At 33.6% G+C, this 21,681-nt stretch overlaps 1 protein-coding gene across 1 annotated transcript; it reads right to left on the minus strand.

The window, feature by feature from the left end:
• Nucleotides 1–5,898: 5,898 nt before the first annotated feature.
• LOC129880214 (uncharacterized) lies at nt 5,899–15,505 on the minus strand. The gene is made up of 11 exons (XM_055954152.1): nt 15,336–15,505; nt 14,571–14,871; nt 13,101–13,178; nt 12,471–12,979; nt 10,907–11,539; nt 10,592–10,746; nt 8,150–8,361; nt 7,911–8,044; nt 7,479–7,825; nt 7,301–7,404; nt 5,899–6,273 (listed from the first exon to the last, which is right to left on the minus strand). The coding sequence occupies exons 2-11, from the start codon at nt 14,851–14,853 to the stop codon at nt 6,203–6,205; spliced, it is 2,526 nt and encodes an 841-aa protein (XP_055810127.1). The 5' UTR covers nt 14,854–14,871; nt 15,336–15,505; the 3' UTR covers nt 5,899–6,202.
• Between the last annotated feature and the right edge of the window lie 6,176 nt (nt 15,506–21,681).

A 21,681-nucleotide genomic window follows, 5' to 3' on the forward strand; every position in this document is an offset into this window, starting at 1 on the left:
ACATGTGAGATCACTTTTTTATAAATTAAGAAAAAATACTAATTTCTCCAATAATATCTAATTTAAATCACCAATTTCATAATATGAAACAAACAAAAAATACACAAAATAAAAAAATCCATAGATAATAATGTATTTCTACACAAACAGTATTCAAAATAACAGATAGATAAACCGCATTCTACAAATGCGTTTTATTTGTCAATGTGCTTGTCATTGCTAATACTAATGAGTTTCAAAATTAGGAACTTGTAATTGGCTGCTGGGAGCTATGAATGTTACCAGCAATTCTTTTTTTGCAACATGACAATGAAATATGGGGTGATGATCAGTGGCTGAGCTACAATTTTTAATAAGGGGTTTAGAATTTGAAGAAGTAGACATACGAACTGGTCGAAATGGGTTCGACATCTACTATTTATACATGTAAAAATATTTTAATCATGTATAAATAGTATAATTTTTCGTCGAAAGGGGTATGGATGAACCCCTGGCCACAATGTGGCTCCGCCTCTGGTGATGATATGTCTGGATGTAACGACCAGAAAACTTCGGGTAGTAACTTCGAAAAATTTGAGCCTAGGCCAGACTTGGACGAATTCTGAGTCAGGTGAAGTCTAGGGTGATCACGTGAATGATTGGAGGTCAAATCTATAATTTGATTGGACAAGATGATAGCCAAAATGATACGGAGCATTTACGGCCTCGTGGAATCGCATTCGGGCGAGTAAAACTCTCGAAATCGAATTTGACGTGAAAGGTATAAATTTAATGCATCTTTGGAGGGGTGTGTTGAGAAATGGGGGCTTGAAGCACAAACTCCGAGCACTATTTCCGCATATCCCGCCAGAGCGGGGCCGTTAGAACGGGATCTGTCCCGCCAGAGCGGGACAGTCGCAACTTAAGTCGTGAAAAAGACCAGATACGGTCTTTTCTGCAATAATCAGTTTCTAAAACCCAAGAGGCGAGCTAGGGCGATTTTCATTGATTTTCCACGGATTTCCACACTTAAGGTAAGGTTTTTACTCCCTAGATTCATACTTTGATTCTTAGAAACTAGAAGTATGGGTGATAATCATTGGGGGAGGGTTTGAACTGAAAATCTATGGTGTAAATAGTCCTAGGGTAAGGTTAGGATCATGGGTTTGGCCTAGAGAGTGAAATTGTGTTATATTTCCTGATAGTCAGGCCATTGTATTGATCATTGATATGTATTTAATGTTTTCTAGACCAAGAATAAGAAGAACATACCCGGAAAGGGAAGGCTCTTGCATTGTACGGTTGTGAAAGCTTGAATTTGAGGTATGTGATGGTCTAGTTTCCCGTATGTGTTTCATATACTTGTTAAATTGCTTCATGATATGTATGTGTGTATATGAATAGGGAAACATACTAGATTATGTGTGAAATGATCACTTGTTGGCCTGTTATTGTGATGAACCTGTTCTTGGTGGTATAAATGTCGTAAACATTGAATGTTCTTGTGATTGTGATATCTTGGGATTGGGTGTCACGTTCTGGCACAAAGTTGATTGTTTGTAGGTCTCTTGAGAGGACCCTTGTGTAAAATTATAGCACATGGAAGACATTGAGTTGTGATATTGAGATGTTGTTGACTTATTATGTATATGCATATGCCTACTGTGTTAAATTTACTTGTTTATAATCTGCTTACTGGCTAACCGCGTGATCCTACCAATACACCGTTGTTTTTGTGTACTGATACTATTCTTGCTCTGCCTTTTTGTTGAGTACAGGGCATAGTCAGCCGACTGCGGAGAGACCTCAGTTAGAAGATTAAGCTTATTCGAGTTCAAGGGTAAGTTGTTTGTTTCAAGCTGCCATGGACTCTTTCATGTTCTAGTCCCTTTTCTAGGACTAAGACTTTAGTCACTGTTTTATTAATTATGTTTTCTTGTGGGAGTGTTTCCCTTTCCTTTTCAGACATTGTTAGAGTTTTGGTACGGATGACTTTCAGTTTCCTAGGGTGTTTTCGCACTTCTTGATATTTGATCCTTTTTGTTGAATTTATGGAGACTCAGTCATTATTCTAGTTTATATCCTGCTTCCGCATATCTAAGTTTGTGTACATATTTTGATTTTTATTATTGAGCTGTTTGAATGGTTCTCCCACCAGAGAGTTGGAGTGGGTGTTAGTCACGGCGTGTTGGGGTCATGACACTGGAGCCATTTTAGGCGAAGACTGATCAGGTGCATACTTCAACGATAAGTTATATGATTTATAGACGTTAAGCTTTAATTAGTTATTATGAGTGTATATTTAATTTTATACACTCTTAGTACAATTGAGTAGAATATTTTACTTTTATCAATTATTATATAATTTATACATACTTTACTTAATCATGGTTAATTTACGCATATTTTTACTTTTATTAATTATTGTAAATATTGGATATGGATAAATAATATTTATCGTACCCACAGGTCCTAAACAACTTAATTAATTAAGTTAAGTTTATTTGCCCACAAAGCAAAAAAAACATAGATTTTCCTAGTTTGAAAATTTACTCAAATTAATAATAATAATAAAAAAGGTAAAAATTGATGAATTTACTACTCCATTATCTTCCTATCCATTGCAAGGAAGAATTCCTCACATAAATAGAAATGGTCTTCCTTTATTTTGAGTATAAGAAAAATAGAGAGTTCTTATTAGTTGATGGAGATGTTCTTTTTGTGGAGCTTTAGACTCAACTCTTGCCTAGAGTTTGTTAAGTTATACTTTATGAATTGGTTGTTGTATCCTGAAGACAACAAGTCAAGAAGATTATTGCTGGACAGGCGAAAAGATTTGTTGCAGTAGGCTTGGATCTACTTAAATAGAGCAAGATATCCGCGTCTCATCTAGAAAAGATTTTTATTTTCTTCATTTTATTTTTCAAGTATAATTTCACCAACAATTCTGTATTATTATTATTATTATTTCAAAAAAAAACTATAATTTAGTTTCCCCATGAATTCAATATTTCTTTTAGAAATATACATGATTATTAAAAAAAAAAATCGCCCCTCACATTTTGGCATAGTGGAGCGTGTAACCCACCTTCTATTTTGTTAACTATATTTGTTCTTTTAATCCACAACTTAAAAGAACATAGCACAAGTAACCCATTCGTACAGCCAGCAAGGAGGATGGCACTACCATGGGTAGGGGAAAGGGGAATAACGCTTTCATATTAATTTGAATTTTCATATATATGCATATAAACACAACATAATTGTAATTGTACCAAGATCGATAAGCTTCTTAATTTGTTCAATATTAACTATATATAATTATATCACATAGGCTCTTCAATCAATGAGTCCATAATAATAGTATTATATATCATGATATGAAATACCATCCAAATCAAACTATATATGATTATTATAACATAATTCTTTATTATTAAGCAATTAATTCACTTTTAAGGATAATAAGAGAAGTCGTTATCATCTCCATTATGCCTAGGTGATGGTACAGAAGGAGGAACAGGAGTCCCTTTTGGTAGCATATGATCAAACAAATTATCATTCACAAACTCTTTTTTATCATTGTAGTTTCTCGAAGCTGGTTCTGAGAAGGTTCCAAAAGCTTCTTCCTTATTCGAATTCACCATCGTCGCCGATGATATTTTCACTGCAGAAGCATAGCTAAGAACAAGAGATACAGTGAGAATCAAGCACATGAATTTCCACGAAGAATAATTAGTAGAAGAATAAGCCATTGGGAATGTTTTCTTGAGATCTTCTAGGGTTTATGTTTTTGAATAATTGCGTGGGGGTATATATAGACTATAGTGCATGAAATAATGTGCATGGGAAGTAATTAAAATGTTTTTTTTTTTTTGGAGGCGTGGGGGGCGGTTTAAGTGGGTAGGAATGTCGTATCTGGTTGTCCGTTCACACTAGTAGTCGTAGTATTACTTTAATTTATAGTTTCTTCTCTTTCGATTTTTATTACTATCTGTTGTTTCTTGTACTTCGACTATCGTATTGTTTTGTTGTAGTATTGTTCTATGTTGTTTTTTATATTTCCATTATTTTTTTTTCTAGTCTGTTTTTTTTATTGATTTGAGGGTATATCAGAAATAACATTTTTATCTCTGAGGTACAGATCACAAAATCTGCGTACACTCTATCCTCCTAAAATCTCATTTTGTTCGACTATATTGGATATGTTATTGTTGTTTGGGTGGTGAAGTGGATCATATGGAAAGAACTATTTACATTGAATTTTGAATGAAAAAATTTAAGGATGATGTTAATTCTTTTCTATCCGGGAAATTTCGCAAATAATCACTATAATAAATTTAAGAAAAAATTGCTTGAGTGAGTATTTTTTAATAAATAATTACTGATTTTAGCGATACTTTTTATTTATTACCATCTATAGCAATACATAGTAATATTATGATATGTCTGTCATGTATTAAAAGTGAATTATACATACAATATAAATGTATTATAAGTATTTTAAAATATATTATACTTGTTTGGCAAGAAATTGACACAATGTATTATAAGTGTATTAAAGTATGTGATAAATATATTATCCATGAATAAAACTTGTATTATATGAGTTTTATAAATTATTCTCACTAATATGTATTAAAACTGTATTATAAGTGTCCAATGAAAAAATAATATTATTTCTATAAATGGTAAATATTTTCTTAATAGAGTATATTTATGTAAGTTTTCCTAAATTAAATTAGGCTCCTTAGTTATAGTTTGCATATTTACGAGTTATAGCTATAGTTTAAGTTAGTTCGTTCGTAGAATTCGCAGGTACGTTTGTATAATTGAGTTATTTTTGTATAAACTCGAAATAACGAATTTATACAAACACAAACATCTGAACTTTAAAATAGTTATACAAATTATATTATACAAAACCATTAAACAAAAGTTATACAAATTTTGAATTATACAAATGTGCGAATTGTACAAATTAGAACTTTAATTAACATAAAACATTAGTGGTGAATTATAAATTAGCTAAACTATAACTATGTTAACTAATTAACTAGTATATATTTGCTTATTCGCATAATTTTTCCATTCTTGAATAGTAATTTTTTAACCATATTAATTCCTTATACGTATGTTATATAATTAAATAATTAATGTGTAACTTTTTTTTCTTTGTAGTTCGGTAAAACAAGACTATAAGAATTTGAATTTACTAGTAAAGGTGTAATTGGTTATTGCTAAATATGTACTAAGAAAATGTACCTCTAAATTAATTAACATGCTATATTCTATTATATTGTACTTAAAGGACCAACTAAGTGGTAAGTTTACTTAATTTGATTGTGATTATATGAGATGGAATCCATTAACTTGAATTTACTATTGTGTAGATGCAAGCTTAAAAGATGGCACCAATGGATTGTGGTGGGGTGGAATTGCTAAAAATTTTGTTAAGAGCGTCACCTCCAAATGAGCATGCAGTGCACGATCCGAATTTAATCGGGACTCCACGGACTCCAGACATTTGGTGAAAAATCCAAAAAAAAAAAGCTTAAAAAATGGGTAAAAACATTATCGAGTCATTACATAAATTAAGTAGAAATAAGTTTTAAATATCTATTATGCAGACAGTCAACACTTTCCACTGAAAAATAATACTATATAATTACTTTTTTCAATTCAACAAACAGTTGTATCCAGAATTTGTTAGTATTACAAAATGAGATCAAGAATTGACGTGTGGAATGTTCTTCTAAAAGACGTGTTTAATTGTCGAATAATTTATACTTCCAATTCCATATGTGACTTCCTGTTAAATATTTGTTTCATAGTTCTGATATAATTTAACTGTTAAGTTTGGTAAATATCTGAACCCACTGCCACAGATAAAAATTTATTGGAAAAGAGACCTTCAGAAACAATAACAATTAATTATACACAAACAAAATAGTCTTCCATTTGCTTTTCACTTTTCCCCCTGGTGGGTACTTCAAATTGAACATAACATCATCTACAATAAGGTAGAGTCACAATCCCTTCACATAATCCATTCTCTCCTGCCATTCCTAAAGGCTAGCATATTATAAATCTACACAAAATCATCACACCAAAGGAACTCCTCAAATTTACATCCGACGGGCGTATCATCTACGTATGACACTAGCACTATTGAGTATCTTTCTGTCCACTTACAATTGTTCGAAACCTGTAAATAGTTACCTCAGATAATTCCGGTGGAAATGCTTGAAGTTGCATTAATCTTCAGAGAATGCTCAGGAACATATGTCACACCTGCCAATGAAGAGTATTTGTCTCAGTTAATTCGTTCTTCTTACATTGACTTTCAACTTGTTCTGGACTCATATGATCACCATAAAGAAAATCAACAAGCAATATCATCTACAAGATGAACAAACAGATAGTAGCACATACAAAAGAACATTTTCGCAGTATGTTTTGAAAAGCTATAGATGACATGTGCACCATAGGAAAGGTTCACTCATACTCTGCTCATAAATTACTCAATTAGTTCACAAATGCACCGTAGTTCATAAAAGATAAACACAAACTGCATCAATTCTAATTACATCAAGGGCTTACTCTGGTTTTTGCAGTCTACCCAACAGAAAGGGTGTAAATAGAAGAAGATTGAAAGAGAAAGATTGAGATAATTAATGAAGCCACAGAAATTTAATTATTTTTTCCCCACCAGGAATTGGAGCAAAACCGTAGCTCGATAAGTTACAATTATAATCCTATCAAATAGGATCTTTTTCCATTTTGATTTACCGACATATCATCCAATCCTCTGTTTGCCCATCACAAAACTATATATGGAAAGAACTCTTCTCCTTTCTTTCCCTACTTTATTTTCCTCTTAACTGATCTCATGTCTGTTCTTTCAATCCAAATAAACCCAACACAATTGTCATTTGTCAAGGTGCGTAATTCATACCTAGCGCTAATTTTTGAATAATAATTCGCGAGTGGGAAAAGAACACCAAGATTAATACTATGATATTTATCAAACTTTCTGGTATTTCTAATATTCAAGTTCAAATGCTTAAGAAAAAACTAATCCATTACCAAACTTTTTGCAAAAACCAGCATTACCAGGAAGGACCTGTGAATTCATAATTCACAAGGTATTGAGGAGGTTAGGCATTAAAAAACCCTCTCCACCCTTCGATGCATTTATTTTGAAGGATACTCAAATATAGGCAGGTGTTGATGTCAAATCCTTGCCGCCATCTCAATGTGGAGATATAAATAATGAAAGTGGCAGAAACAAGTTTAACAATTTTAGCTCTGCTAATACCTTTCTCCTTAACATCAATCTGTAAAGAATCAAGTGTGATTATACCATCCGTCAGGGGAAGTACTTCAAGTTTGATGGTTGCTGTAGATTGAGCGGGCACACATCTGAAACCACCAAGAAGGGGTGTAAGATTAAACCCGAAATGTGAAATAAAGATAAGTTACAAATACATGATTACCCTAAGGGAACTCTGCTCTGCAACCATAGATGTGTACAACCTAAATCGCCACTTGGAAGCACATCAGGCATGGGAGTGGCCCTCTCACTAAATGGAACTGATTGAGAAAGATTTTTCCCTTCCGGTACTTGATTTACTGATACCAAGCTATTGCTCTGAGCAGCACTAATTTGCTTATCAATATTCACTCTCTCCGTAAAATCAGAAGAACCAATGAAGGGACTCATTGGTGATACCGGTGAAGTACTCAATGACACCACAGAAGGCGGGGAAGTAAAGGAAGCAGGAGCAAGCACTGTCATTGTCAGATCTTGTGGAGTCAGGTTTGATGCCTGAAGAGTTAAGACCTGACAGATTGAACATAAGATAAGCAGTCAAGATGTTTAAACCTTCACCTTGATAAGTAAAAATTATTCTCATATCATGTACAACCTGTACTGGAAGCTGAGCACCTCCTTCAAAAGATCCAAGGGTTTGTTTTGTCATTTCAGAAGCAACAGAGATCATAAGGTCCCTAGAAATTCGTGGTCTCCAGCTTGTTGGCTGCTTGAAGAATAACTTTGACTCTACAAGCATCCACAGAAGATCCGAGAACTTAAAAAGTGTAAGACCCCATAAAGAGTTTTCAGATACATGTACCTAGAAGGAATTCCGTTTTAAACAGTACCTACCTGTGTAATTGCATCGACATGATACCAGAACTGCATATTTATCAGTAGGTGACCCAATATTTCTTTCCTCAATATTGGGAAGATGGTTCCATGTTGATGATGCACTTCTAGAATGTACTCGTGAAGATTGAAGAGTTTTTCCACTATGACCGTTGGAACTCTTCAAGATGGGATTGACTGGTCTGAGAATGAAAGAATGTTCTTCACCTCTCCTGCAAAGGGTATATTGTAGTTAATTACTTCGCACTTGCAATCCAGAAATTATAACAATTACAACAAAAGGTTAGCCTACACTGGTTTTGAAACTAGCAATAAAAATAATAGCCTTAAAGCCTGTATGGCCAAGCTGCTGAAAACTGCTTATTTTTAGCACTTTTGTCAAAATAGCTTTTCAAAGAACTATTTTTGGAAAAAATTGTTTGTGTTTGACCAATTCGTCTGAAAAGTTTTTTTTTTCCAGTATTTGTTAAGCATTTTGTGTTTAGCCAATATTTTTTAAGTGTTTTTGAGTGTCAAAAAAAAGAGTAGCAAGGTTCATTTTACAATTAGGATTACTTAAACAGAGAAATTATTTTAATTATTTATTAAGGAAGACTTAAATTAAGTTTAGATTTTTATTTAATTAATAAAGAGAGAAATAACTCATATGTATAGATGATAGACTATTCCATAGAGGAAGAGGAGGAGAGATAAGGAAAACAAAAAGGACATGGAAGAAACCAAAAAAGGAGAAAAGCTTTTGTATTTTTTTGGAAGATAGATGTGTTAAATTAATGAGGGATAGTTTGGTAAATACAAATTTATAAGAAGGATATTTTTCCTTGATAAACGTCCAGTGTGAGCTTGCCTACATTGTTGGTCCCAAGCCCGAATAAAGGACGAGGGTTGTGGTAGGATGACAGTCAACCAATTCTTGATGAATCCCCATAATATATAGCCGGCCAGCAATGTTATATGGTAGTGAATGTTGGGCGGCTAAAATCCAACATATCCACAAGATGAGTGTTGCAGAGAAACAGATGCTAAGATGGATACGTGGCCATGTCAGATTAGATAAGACTAGAATGACCACATTTGCCAGAAGGTGCAAGTAGCACACATTAAGGACAAAATGCGAGAAGGTCGCTTGAGATATTTGGGTATATTGCGTTGACCTACAGATGCACCAGTCAAAGGTGTAAAACTATGGTAAGTGAAGGTGTTAAAAGGGGACAAGATAGACCTAAAATTACATGCAAGAAAGCTATCTCCAAAGACCTATAAATGTTTGGTATCAATGCCAACTTAGCTAAAGATAAGGCACAAGGTAAGAAAAAGCTCCATATTGGTGATAGAGCTACTAGTTGAAGATACTTATTAGATTTGTTAGAAAACTTCTAATAATAATAATAATAATGATGATGATGATAATAATAATAATATTTATATATATTGTAAGCTTTTTTCACTTTTATTCTATGTAGTATGATTTGAGCTTAAATGAACATATGCAAATTCATATAGCCGACCAACTTGTTTGGGATTGAAGCATAGTTAATGATATTTTTTCTTTGAAATAATTTATTTTCTACTTTAGTTTCCTTCTTCTTTTTTATAAATCATGGTGTCCGGACCAGCTTTCACGCATCTCGACTAATTCCACGGGATACTTACTAAGCTGCTACCTGCCACCGGCAACAGGTACCAGGTTACTCTGACCATCAAGGCTAGGACAAATGGGAAGAAATCACTAAGTGTTTTTTGTCTTTGTTCAGATTTGAACTGAGACCTCATGGTTATCAACCCACTTCATTGACACACCCTTGGGTGCTTACTACTTTAGCTTCTTGGAAAAAACTGAAATTTGTAGCTTCTTCCCAACAACAAACAAAACTATCCCAACAGTAGAAAAGTTGGTTAAGTTGTTGCTCAAAAGCACTTTTTTTAGTTGACCAAGTAAAAGCACCTTCTTTTGTTGGTCAAGCACCTCAAATCTCAAAGAAGTGTTCTTAGCCTAGAAGCTAGGTCAAACAGGCTATTAATTTAGGAGCACCTAACTGGTGATCAGTAGCCCTTCCTTAAAACATACTTGGAAAAAAGTAGTAAAATATTCAAAATTTCCTCAGAATCTCAAAATTATTTAGCTTGATCACTGGTACTTGCCGCAATAACAGCAAGTAAACTCTACTTTCTAATGAAATCTTGCAGATATCTTATTAATAAGTCCTGCCCCAATGGAGGGAATGATTCTGTTTCTGCTGATGGTCAATATATATTTCATTCTCTTGATTAAAAGAAGAACAAACACTAAAAGAAAAGCAGATCATTAAATACAAATTTACATACACCAGGCCCCAAAAATGATGTCTATTGTGAGTCAGCACACTAGCACTATTCATAATGATTAGATAAAGAAGATAATCCACTTATTAAATAAAGATAAGAAGCTAAACTGAATTAAACCTGAGGGCCAAATTCGGCAAACTATAGTCTTCACCAGCTTCAATACATGCAATTGGTAAAGATAAAGGCTGCCCACTGTTTGAAGCTTCTTCAAAAATGATTGTTACAGCATCTATGTAGACAACAATATCCGGTGCATGTGTTGGACAGACATTCTGCAAAAGAATGCTGATTTCATGTTAATCGTCTAGACATGCCCAAGCCATAAGGTACATTAAATTCCTAGCTACATACATATATCCAATAACAGGTTTCAATACCATAAACTATAACAAGGAGTTGATGAAGTTACTCAGGCTAATGAATAAAACCCACCTTGATCTGGACACAAAGGAGATCATCTGTATTGCAGTCAGCAGCAAAAGAAGTAATTTCTACTGGTTGAATTATTTCAATTTTCCTCCTCCATCTCCTTCCAGGGATGAAAATACCTTCTAAACCACAACGAACCGAAAATCTTTCTGGCTCAAGAGATACACCTCTAAAAGATAAAAGTCCTTCACTCCCGGTCTTTTCACTCTTCACTGACCTTTGAAATGAAAAGCCTTCCCAATCTTCTGGATTAAAACTTGGTCCAGTAGTGGAGATTGTAACAGATGGAGGTGGTGCACTATTTGGTGGAAGTGAAGACATGGAGTAACTTCTAAAGTTACCGAAAGAAAAGAGTTGTGATCCAGAAGATCCAGATACGATGGGCTTTGTGGATGTGCTACGAATGCTCGCACTGGAACTTAATTGAGGCGGGGATAAAGGTCGTGCGGAAGGAGGAATAGAATTATCTATAGGAAGTAGCCATTTCAAAAGTTCACCACAGGGATCCTGCTTTGCATAAGTCATATTCTCCTCATTCAAAGATGACAAACTTCTTTCTTGATACTTCTCAAATTGAAGAATTTCAAGGACGGGATCTCTCACAAACTCAATACCGACATTTACTTGTAAAAGTACCTGCATCCTTCCAGACAAGAAAATTGTATCTACATCAGTTGTTCTCCAGGAAAAACTAAAATACAACTAATAAGTAATACAATTAAGAGTCTATAAGCATCAGAAAGGGCAGGAAAAGAGGTAATGATTTCATACTCTAATTTAAATGTTCAACAACAACAACATACCCAATGTAGTCCCACAAGTGGGGTCTGTGGAAGGTAGTGTGTATGCAGCCTTAACCCTACCGTACTCTAATTTACATGTTCGCATTGCCTTCAATAGAAGTCATAGAGATCGAATAAGGAGAAAATAAAACGGGAAGACATCTGTAGAATCCACTTGTCACCCTGCACTACATTATACAGTGAGATCATACTTCTAGAAATAACACTAAAGAACCCATTATTGCCTGGAGAAAAACCTGAATTTTGCTAGCCATACCATTCAGCACCACAACAACCTTCTCCTGGACCTGATACAGCTCTCTCAAGAAAAAAAACTCCAGATCCAGTATTACTCAAGAACCCCTTTCAAACAACCTCCATCCCTGCGGAGAAGCTGATGTATGACATCTGAACACCATCTCCACATCTAAACTATTGTTTTGACAGGCCAACAACAAATTTTTGCCACATTTAAAAATTCGAACTGAATATGTTTCTTTCAACCGCATCAATTCTCTGTCACAATGGACATTTCGCACAATCAAGAAACTATGTTTCTTTTGGATCTGCTAACTATATGCTAAGTAACTGGAAACAGGTTCATGCAGGCATAAGTTCCATAAAAAAACAGAAACACAACAGCAGATACCAAAGTCAACAATATGAAACAAACAGAATGCCTTTGTACAATTTGAGTAAAAGGTGATGGCATGTACGTTGGTCTGTATACATTTTCACTATAGAATGGGTGTAATTGCTGACACTACAAATTTTGCGGAACATACCACTACATCTCCATTTGGAAGGGCGCAACACTTGACAGCATTTCTTGCCACTCCACCAGAGGTTCTAGCATCAAAGTTTCCCTTATCAGTGGAAGCACTCAAAGATAGATTCTTTTTACGTGTCTTCACCGTTTCTGAGCCATCTGCTCCAATCATATCAGATACCTCCTCCATAGCTTTTCTTTTTGACCATAGAGGCTCATCTGACTCGGCAATTCGAGCGAAAAAGTGAGAACCGTTAAACCTTTGTACAAGTGATTCAGTTTGTCTTTTGTAATCTTCCAATCTCAACAGATTTTCACCAGCAGAAACCTCCTTTTCGGGGTCAACATTTGCATTACCATTCTCATTCACACTACTATCATCCACTGCTTCTCCAGGGGAAACAGACCCGGAATTAATCCCTGTGTTACCATTTTGTTTCATGACGGCCGCAACTTTAAAAGGTGTAATAATTTCTGTATCCTGCTTACAGGCTGAGAGACATGCAAGTAAATGGACCTGTTCACCTACAATTGATGAAAAATTTAGAAAGAAAGAAATGACGAAACCTGAAAAGAGGTGGAAGATGATAGAAAAAGAGGGGAAGAGAAGCAGACAAGAAGAAAAGACATTAGCAACAGTAGCTACCAGGTATAACAAAGAAGCGGTCCAGTGAGCATATGGAAGATATATCAGGTGCCTCGCTCCAGTTATCAGGAAGTTTATCTGGAAAGGCATGTCAAGACTTGGTAATTAGTTCTTGAGATATGAGTTTGGAATTACTGGACAAACATGTTGAACATCAAACACTATCTTTGAAGCAAAAAAGCAGCTGAGAGAGAAACCAAGCACACAACTAAGATTTCATCCAAGACTTAACAACGTATTCCATAACTATATTAGCATTCAGAAGATGAAGAGAATAACGATATTATGTGAAAAAAGATATAGACTCTTTCCTTCTGCACACCCAAGTTTGAAAATTATCAGTGCTTACAGAAAAAGTAGAGATGAAATAGAAGACAACAGAAGTACTCTTCATGATGCAACTTTTCAGCGTTGTTCCTGAATATTAAAGAAAAAGGAAAATAAAAATTTGAGATCCTCGACCAATGTTTTAATCCACAGCTAAAACATCATTGCCAAATGCAAACCACTGCTAGGAATAAACAGACTTCCGTATAATAAAAAGTTTGATCCGTAAAAATATTCCAGAATACTTACAGCAAGTATGAACCGAAACTACAAATTATGATATTGTTGGGACTTCAGAATAAAAGAAGGTACCCTACCCTGCATTCTTATCAGAACTATCCACAAAAAAAATTATAAATGATAGTCATCAATTTAGACAAGGAGGACGAAAGATGCTAACATTTCCAAGCACTAGAATCAGACTTCTACAAGTAACTCACTAAATGGAACCTATAGCAAATAGCCCAAAGGCAGGCCATCATCAGGTATAAATGATGAGCATCTGCCTCCTTCTTAGAAAAGCTCCCAATCTTCCGTGAAGATAAGAGTTGTATTAACCAATTTTCCACCGAGACAGGAATATCTTTACAAGTTTCCCTTTTTCTCCTTCAAAGAATGGATAATCTTTCCATAATATCTATGGTAATCTAAAGTTTAAAATAGATATTGAGCCAATAGTATGTGTGTAAGAAAGATTTAGACAACAGGATTGTAGATTAAACTCCTAACAAAATTCTTTCACACAACTTGAGGTAGAATGACATTATGAAATTAGGCAAAAATCTACTATTCCAATCTGTACTGGAGATTTTTAGGCAATAAAATTTCTCTGGTTATAGATGAATGACTCCAGAGAGACTCAACTCATCCAGGCAGAGAGTAATAGGAGTCCACACAGTTAAGGAAATAAAAATTTCCTACAGATGCTGAACAAACTCCCACTTCATAGGAAACCAATTCAGGCTACTCTCCCTTTCTGACAACTAATGCATATGGCGTATCATACCAAGACATGTGATGCAGCGCATCTTATCGGTAATAAGCATACAGATACAGATATCAAACATCAAGAACAAGGCAGAAAACAAAAATTAAAAAAATACAACTTTCAGAGCAAAGGAGAAAAGAAAAGGCAAAGGTTACCCTTTGGAATAGTTATCCATCCTTCGTCCTCTTTAACATCAATGTGGTTGGCAACAAACTGAGAGTTGGTTTTCTCATTTGTGTCCGCAATAACTTCATCCTCATTGCCAAATTCATCACCCTCACCGTCGCGTTTCTCACTCTCTGTATAAGGTTCTTCAGCAATAAGGCCCTCTAAAGTAGTACTTGGTTTGGCAGCATGATTTGGCACCGATTGAACTCCCCGAGCAGGTGAGTGCTCGGAAGCTGCAGTCTGATTAGACCTCAGCATCAGGAAGTTCATGATTTCCCCTGTAACTCCCTAATACGATAAAATCATAACTTTCACTATCCAAACTTAATCCTCAAAACCGAAGACACAAACCTAAATATACTGTGTGTTAATTTTCTATCCACACAAAATAGAGTTTTAGTAAGGCATTGGATGGACGAATGCTGGATCTACCTCCGCTCAAAGCATTGCATTTTCTACTAAATTATGACCATATGCTTGTAATCAACTCATTAAATTGTAATAATTTGAAAGAAAAGAAAAAAAAAAACGGAGTAGTGCTTCGAAGAAACAACTACATTCAATAAATACGACAATCATTAGTAAATGTAATACAGATGAATTCGAAGACAGCAAAAACTGTAGAATGAGAAAATAATAACTCCAAAAATCAAGAGAAATAGGAAAATTGTGAAGTGATAGGGATCCAGGCTTTTTGAGGTATTGGATCGGTAATGGAGAAAGAGAAGGAGGAAATGAAATCGGAAAAATACCTGATCGGAGAAGTCGCCGTAGAAGAGAGTCAGAACGGTTGGGCGATCGGGAACACGGCGGTGGACCGGTGGTGGGTCGGACCGGGAGAAATCGGTGCTGGGTGATAGGCTTTGGGATCTGTGTCAGAGCTTCAGTTTTGAGTTCAATTTTATTGAAATGTTAGATTTAGAGCAAACGGATTGGCTTTAAAAAATGACTTGTTTTTAGAAATTTTAAGTAATTAAAGTTATTTTATAAATAAGCACTTGAGTATATAACGGGAAGATCCCTCACTTTGACAATATTAATATACAAAAAATGCATGTGCTCCACTAAATCATAAGTACTAGCAGTCTTATCTCTATCCCAATACCCCATTTTTGCATTCAAAGGTGGTCTTGTTTCCACTAACCCAAATTCAGGTCTTGGACCACCATCCATTTGTATTTGCATTACATTGCTAGCCATAGATCCACTAGTCTTTGCAAAATCAACCCTTTCTCTATAACCACCGGAGGAGGTGGTGGGACAGACGCCGGCGTCGGTGTCCGTGCCGTAATAGAATGAAAAGTTCCTACCTCTGGTTCTTTCTTCTTCGTCGTCTTCTTAATTTCAATCTCCTTCATGTACTGTTCTTCAAATTTGTTGGTGTTAATTTCTTGAAAAAGGATTGTTCTATCTTCACCATTATTCACATTCTGCTGCTCCGTTGTTGCTGAAGAAATAAGGAACAGATATGAATTTTAGAGTTTTAGCTGAGAGGGTACTTTGAGAATTAAAATAAAATATAAGGGATATAAAAGTAATTTTCATGGTCAACGAAAATGGCTTTAAGCCCTCCAAAAAAAAAGTTAGAATTTCCAACTTTTTATTTTTGGGTGACTTTAAAAACTTTATGGCTTAAATTTAACATTTTAAGTTGATAGTCATACACCACAATAAGTTAAAAGGGGCTTATAAGTTGCTTCATCCAAACGGGCTCTTACTCATAAGTGATCCCTTGCGATTTTAGCACAAATATACACTTTGATTAAAGATTTTTGTCTAATAGCCTGTTTTGATCAAGCTTCGAAAATAAAAGTGATTTTTTTATATATATATAAAAGATATTTATTTTAAAAATTAAAATGTTTGGTCAATCTTTTTAAGAAAAATATTAGTATAAAGTACATGTGATACACGTGTATGTCACGATAATATAAAAGATTGCATATAAAAATAATAAGAAATAGATTATTATAGATGCAATAATATATTTATTTAAATGAAATTACAATATATGCAATAATATATTTATTTAAATAAAAAAATATATGTTTTTCTAGTTTTAGTATACATGTGTTATTATACGTATATGTTTTTTTTTTATTATTATTATACGTATATGTTGTGTCAATTAATTAGCACTAATACAAATAAAAAGAATAAATTATTCAAAAAAAAAAAATCATGTATAAGACTAATACTACAATAAATATGGTGCTCTTGGACCCCACTAAGCCGAATCCCACCAAAAAGTGAGTAAAATTTCAACCATCTAAACCTAATTCGCGAGCTCCACACCCTTCTATCTAAAATCATGTTTGGGATAACCTGAAGTTGTGTCATGTCCTATTTAAATACCTCTTTCAAATACTAATTCGATTTACATATTTTTCCTCATATCCATTATATCCAATCTTTTCACTTCTCCTTACTGTTATACATATGTCTCTCATGCTTTATTTTCATATTTTTCATGTTATTTTTTTTATTGATATCATGTGAAAAATGTCACAATAACTAATACTTCCTCCGTCTCATTTAATGTGACATCATTTGACTTGGTACGATATTTAAGAAACAAAAGGAAGACTTTTAAAAATTACGGTCTAAAACAATCCTTAGATATTTGTATGGTTATAAATCATTTAAAAAAAAGGAGAATTTTAAAGTACCAACAAGGATTGTAAAATAAAGAGGAGAATTTTAAAGTACCAACAAGAATTGTGGTGGAGTGATAAGTACTCCTTCGTCCTTAATCAAGAGGTCTCGGGTTCGAGTCTCCTTGGGTACGGAGTCGTCTTTGATAGAAACTGATTTACCCCAATGTGAAACTTTCTGACGCGAATACATAAAATGAAACATTCTCAACCTTGCCATCAATATTTTGTATAGATTGATTTTATTCAATTATCACCATGAGTTCCACTAATTATTTTCTTTTGTTCGGTAAAATATGAGTCCTTTGCAACAAACGATTAAGACAGAATCAAAGGCCTTATGCCAAAAAACAAAAATGCAAAAACTTATAAAAAAATTTCACATATTCAAACAACTAATATTCATATTCCACTGGATCAAAATCACGTAATTTAATTTAGCGATGGATATTATCATTTTTCAAATTTAAAAAAGCACTATTTCAAGAAATAAAAGACTTAAAGCAACAATTAAGAGATGCAAAATTTTCAAGTTAATATTCCCAAATCAAGAAATAAAAAATACATATGAGTTAGAAACACAATGCAAAAAAATTAAGAATGATATCCACCAAACAAAATATTGAGTAATACCAACAGATATCATCAAACTTAGAAAACCACACAAATTGCAGTAAAATAAAAAATTACATGATCAATTTTAATTTGTTTTTATAGTGTTTAGTATCAAGCCGATCGAGAAATCAAATCAATTTTAAGTCACCAAAAGCAAAGCAATTGATAACTTGATAAATTATCCTCGTTTAATTAAATACATTCAAACGTATTTACAATTTTAATATAAAATTTTATACTTCCCACTAATTGTCTTACGAAAATAAATTATTTATTAATATTATAAATAATATGATTTGCACAGTTACTATATGTAATGATCGGAACAGTCGTTAATTACAATTAAAAAGAAATTACAAGAATTTGGCTTGATTGTGTCCCACCATCCCGTCAGAGCGGGATGGCCCCGCCTCAGCGGCGGCGTCAGAGCGGAATGTCGTAGGACAAAACTTAAGTCGCGAATTTCTTATTTCTCCCACTTCTCCTAAGTGGAAGTTAGAGGCGAAGGTTTCTGCAAAACCCTCCAAAAAGGCTGATATTGATCTGCGGAGAATAGGGGAGGGAATCTTAGCATTTGGAAAGCTTCAACCGGTGGAATTCAATTGGTCTTGCCCATAGAACAGCTGAAACCAATGAATTCAGCAGCATTATCTCCCCACGGTTGCTTGGCGACTAGATAGGCTAGGCTTCTCTTTTCTGAGTAGTAAATCTATACCTAATGTGTAGTATAGAAGGAAACGTAATGAGAAATCGTATAATTAAGTTGGGGTCACGGGTAGAAATTTCGGTTGTGTTAGGGTCTAATTTAAATGTGACTAGGTAAAAAGGAGTTGTAATGATTTGGAAAGTGTGTTGGGTGTGATATTATTGCATACAGACGGTTATTTTATAATGAGCATAGTATTGTGTACAGGGATATAAAACTAAGTAGAGATTGATGATAGACCCTAAGAGTTTGGTAGTGTGGGTGCTGGTTTGATTCCCGAGTTGTCTTAATGTGTGTAATTGTATTGCTTATGACATGGCTAAATGTGTACCGATAGGGAAAACAAGTTAGTTCTTATATAAATGATTATTTGCTGGCTTATTTGTGATGAACCTATTCTGTTGATGTAATGTGATATATTGTTGGTATTTTATGGTTGGTTTGTATAACTGGATCGGGTGTCACATTTTGACACACATATGAATTGGGTGTCACGTTCCGACATAATTTTTGTATCGGGTGTCACGTTCTGACACAAATATGACTGAATTGGGTCCCATGAGAGGGCCAAGTATGTGTATGTGTGAATGGTCCCATGAGAGGACCTGATGATATCTGTAATTCCATGTAATAAAAGGTTAGTGCCAAGTGCGCCATGGATTAAGAACCTATAAACGAACTCTTGAGTTGAGGTGTTGGTTATAAAGAATTGTGAGCTCGAACAACTTATTGATGGGTAAGAGTATGAGTTGTACTGGGTCTTGATGTGACATATATGTTATAAACGCATTCTATATTTATAGGCTTAGAGGTTGAGGTTCTTGTTGATCGGGAGTCTTATCATTTAGACTTCAACGAGTAGCTGAGGACGTAGTAATGGTTACCTAAAACTGGGTTGAGTAAAAAGTGTGGGTGTGGGAGGGCTAGGCCCTGTGTCGTGGGACAGTTGGTCTAAGACCAGTGATGGATAGGTAGAACCATTGAGTGGCTAAGGTTGCTAGGTGGAGACTGTTACTTGATTGAGCAATAGTAAGGTAGGGATCATAACTCATAGGTCTTAAGTTATAACTAGGGTGGTAGTGGAGCTCTGAAATTTTGAGTGGTGAACATCTTAGGTGGGAGTAAGGAGTGTACTTATTTGGTTAGGGTGGATAAAGTGATAAAGTTAATTATTATGATATCTCTTATTTTTCTATTCATATATTATGCGGAGGGTATCACATTGAACGATGATGCCTACCAGTATGTGTTGTTTGTACTGATACTACTCTTGTTTGTCATAGTCTGATTGCAGGGTCAGTTATATCTCTTAGGTGAAGACGAAGACGATTCTCCAACAGCTTCTATTTTTCCTTCCTCTTGGTGGAAGCTAGGTCATTGGTCTTTTAGTTTATTTCTACTCTTAACAACTTTTGTACCTATTTTAGACTAGTATCAATGGGGATTTTTATGTATTATTCTTATACAAGTGTATTACTTCAGATTTTTATAAACCTTTAGCTTAATTACTCAGGTTGTTGATTTAAATTCGCAATATTTTTATATAAGAGGTTAAGGATTCTCCTGCTTAGGTCATAGAGTAAGTGCCCGCACGGCCCGGTGGGTTAAGTCGTGACATTGTATCTTTTTTTTTTTTACAACATCACATAATTTTCCAAGTTAAACATGATAAAAAATTTATGTAATTACTACTATACCTTTTTAAATTTAGATAAATAAATTTAGTCAAAATTAATACGTAGATTATAATTAGAATTACCAAAAACAATCGTAAAGAAAAGTTGAGTCCTCTTTATACTCTAATAAGAAATAGTACATAGTGTTCTTTACTAAATTTGTTTCCTGTTTCAAAATCTGAAAATTTCATTGGTGGATTCCTAAATATATGGAGTTAGAATATTATTCAACTAAGTAAAAGATTTATTATTTTTTAAAAAATAAAATTAATGCTTAAATTTTATGGTAAAATAATAATAACTCTTAAATCTAAAAGAAGTTTTAAGTGCGCAGATTTTTTCTTCTTTGGACCTTTTTTTTGCGTTCCTAAGCCATGAGAATTGTTTTTTGATTTTTTTACTAAATAATACTTACAAATAAGTAAAAATTTAATAATTGTAACTTTAATTAATTTCAAAATCCTAAATATTAGGATAATAACTAAATGATAATTATTTGAGAAGAATAATAAATAACAATTTTGTCTATTATAAAGTCTTTCAATGAAGAACAGAAAAATTAATCAATATTTCTAAAGACTTTCATACTTTTAATATAGTATAGATATAGAACATGAGTTAATTTTATAAATTCACTCGCTAAAATTATTATAGAAATTGTATCTTTCAAATAAATAATTATACACGGTAATATTTAAATGGATTTATAAGTTCATTAAAATTATTGTAGGAATTGCATAAGTATCCCATAAATTTAAAAATTCAAGTGTTAGTAGAAATTTTGTCTTTTTTTTTACTTTTTTGGCTATACTTTTTTTTTGGACCTTTTTTGCTTATTTTTCTACATATATTTTTGGACGTTTTCTTTTTTACTTTTTTTTTTGCCTAGTTTTGGACTTTTTTGAAAAAGCTTTCTTTCAGCCTATTTTTTGGGAACTTTTTTGCTTATTTTTGGACGCTTTTTTTTGTATTTTTGGACCTATTTTGTGGAATCTTTTTGCCTATTTCTCGAACGTATTTTTAATTTTTTTGGTAATTATTTTGAAAGTTTTTTTTTACTTTTCTTTGTTGATCAAGTGTATTTTAGTTGAAAAAAGATTCTCTATGTACGAATTTAATCATAATAAGAAAATCTTCTCCATTTAATTTTTATTAAGTTTATTATGAACAATATTTAATATCTTAAAATAATGGTATAATAGTTGAAGGAAGATGGTGAAAAAATAATTTTATCTAAAGCGGAGTATTTTAATGAAGGGCAAAAAATTCGATCAACATTTTAAAGGTCTTCATGCTTTTACTATAGTATAGATTAGTGTTGCAAGTTGTATTTTAAAGGTTTAAAAAGGTATTTTTTTTTTCTTTAGAAACATCTTTTTAACTGGATTAAGCATAAATTATTGTCCAATTTAAATATTTAAAGTTTGCTTGTTTCCCAATTATGTAA

Source organism: Solanum dulcamara, chromosome 2 (assembly GCF_947179165.1).
Source record: "Solanum dulcamara chromosome 2, daSolDulc1.2, whole genome shotgun sequence".
Lineage (NCBI taxonomy): Eukaryota > Viridiplantae > Streptophyta > Magnoliopsida > Solanales > Solanaceae > Solanum > Solanum dulcamara.

Coding starts and splice junctions, on each gene's coding strand:
- LOC129880214 (XM_055954152.1), bottom strand. CDS start 14,853: ATGAACTTCCTGATGCTGAGGTCTAATCAGACTGCAGCTTCCGAGCAC. Junction 7,826..7,910: donor GTGCTCAGCTTCCAGTACAG/GTTGTACATGAT, acceptor TCAATCTGTCAG/GTCTTAACTCTTCAGGCATC. Junction 6,274..7,300: donor GATTGATGTTAAGGAGAAAG/GTATTAGCAGAG, acceptor CTTCATTGGCAG/GTGTGACATATGTTCCTGAG.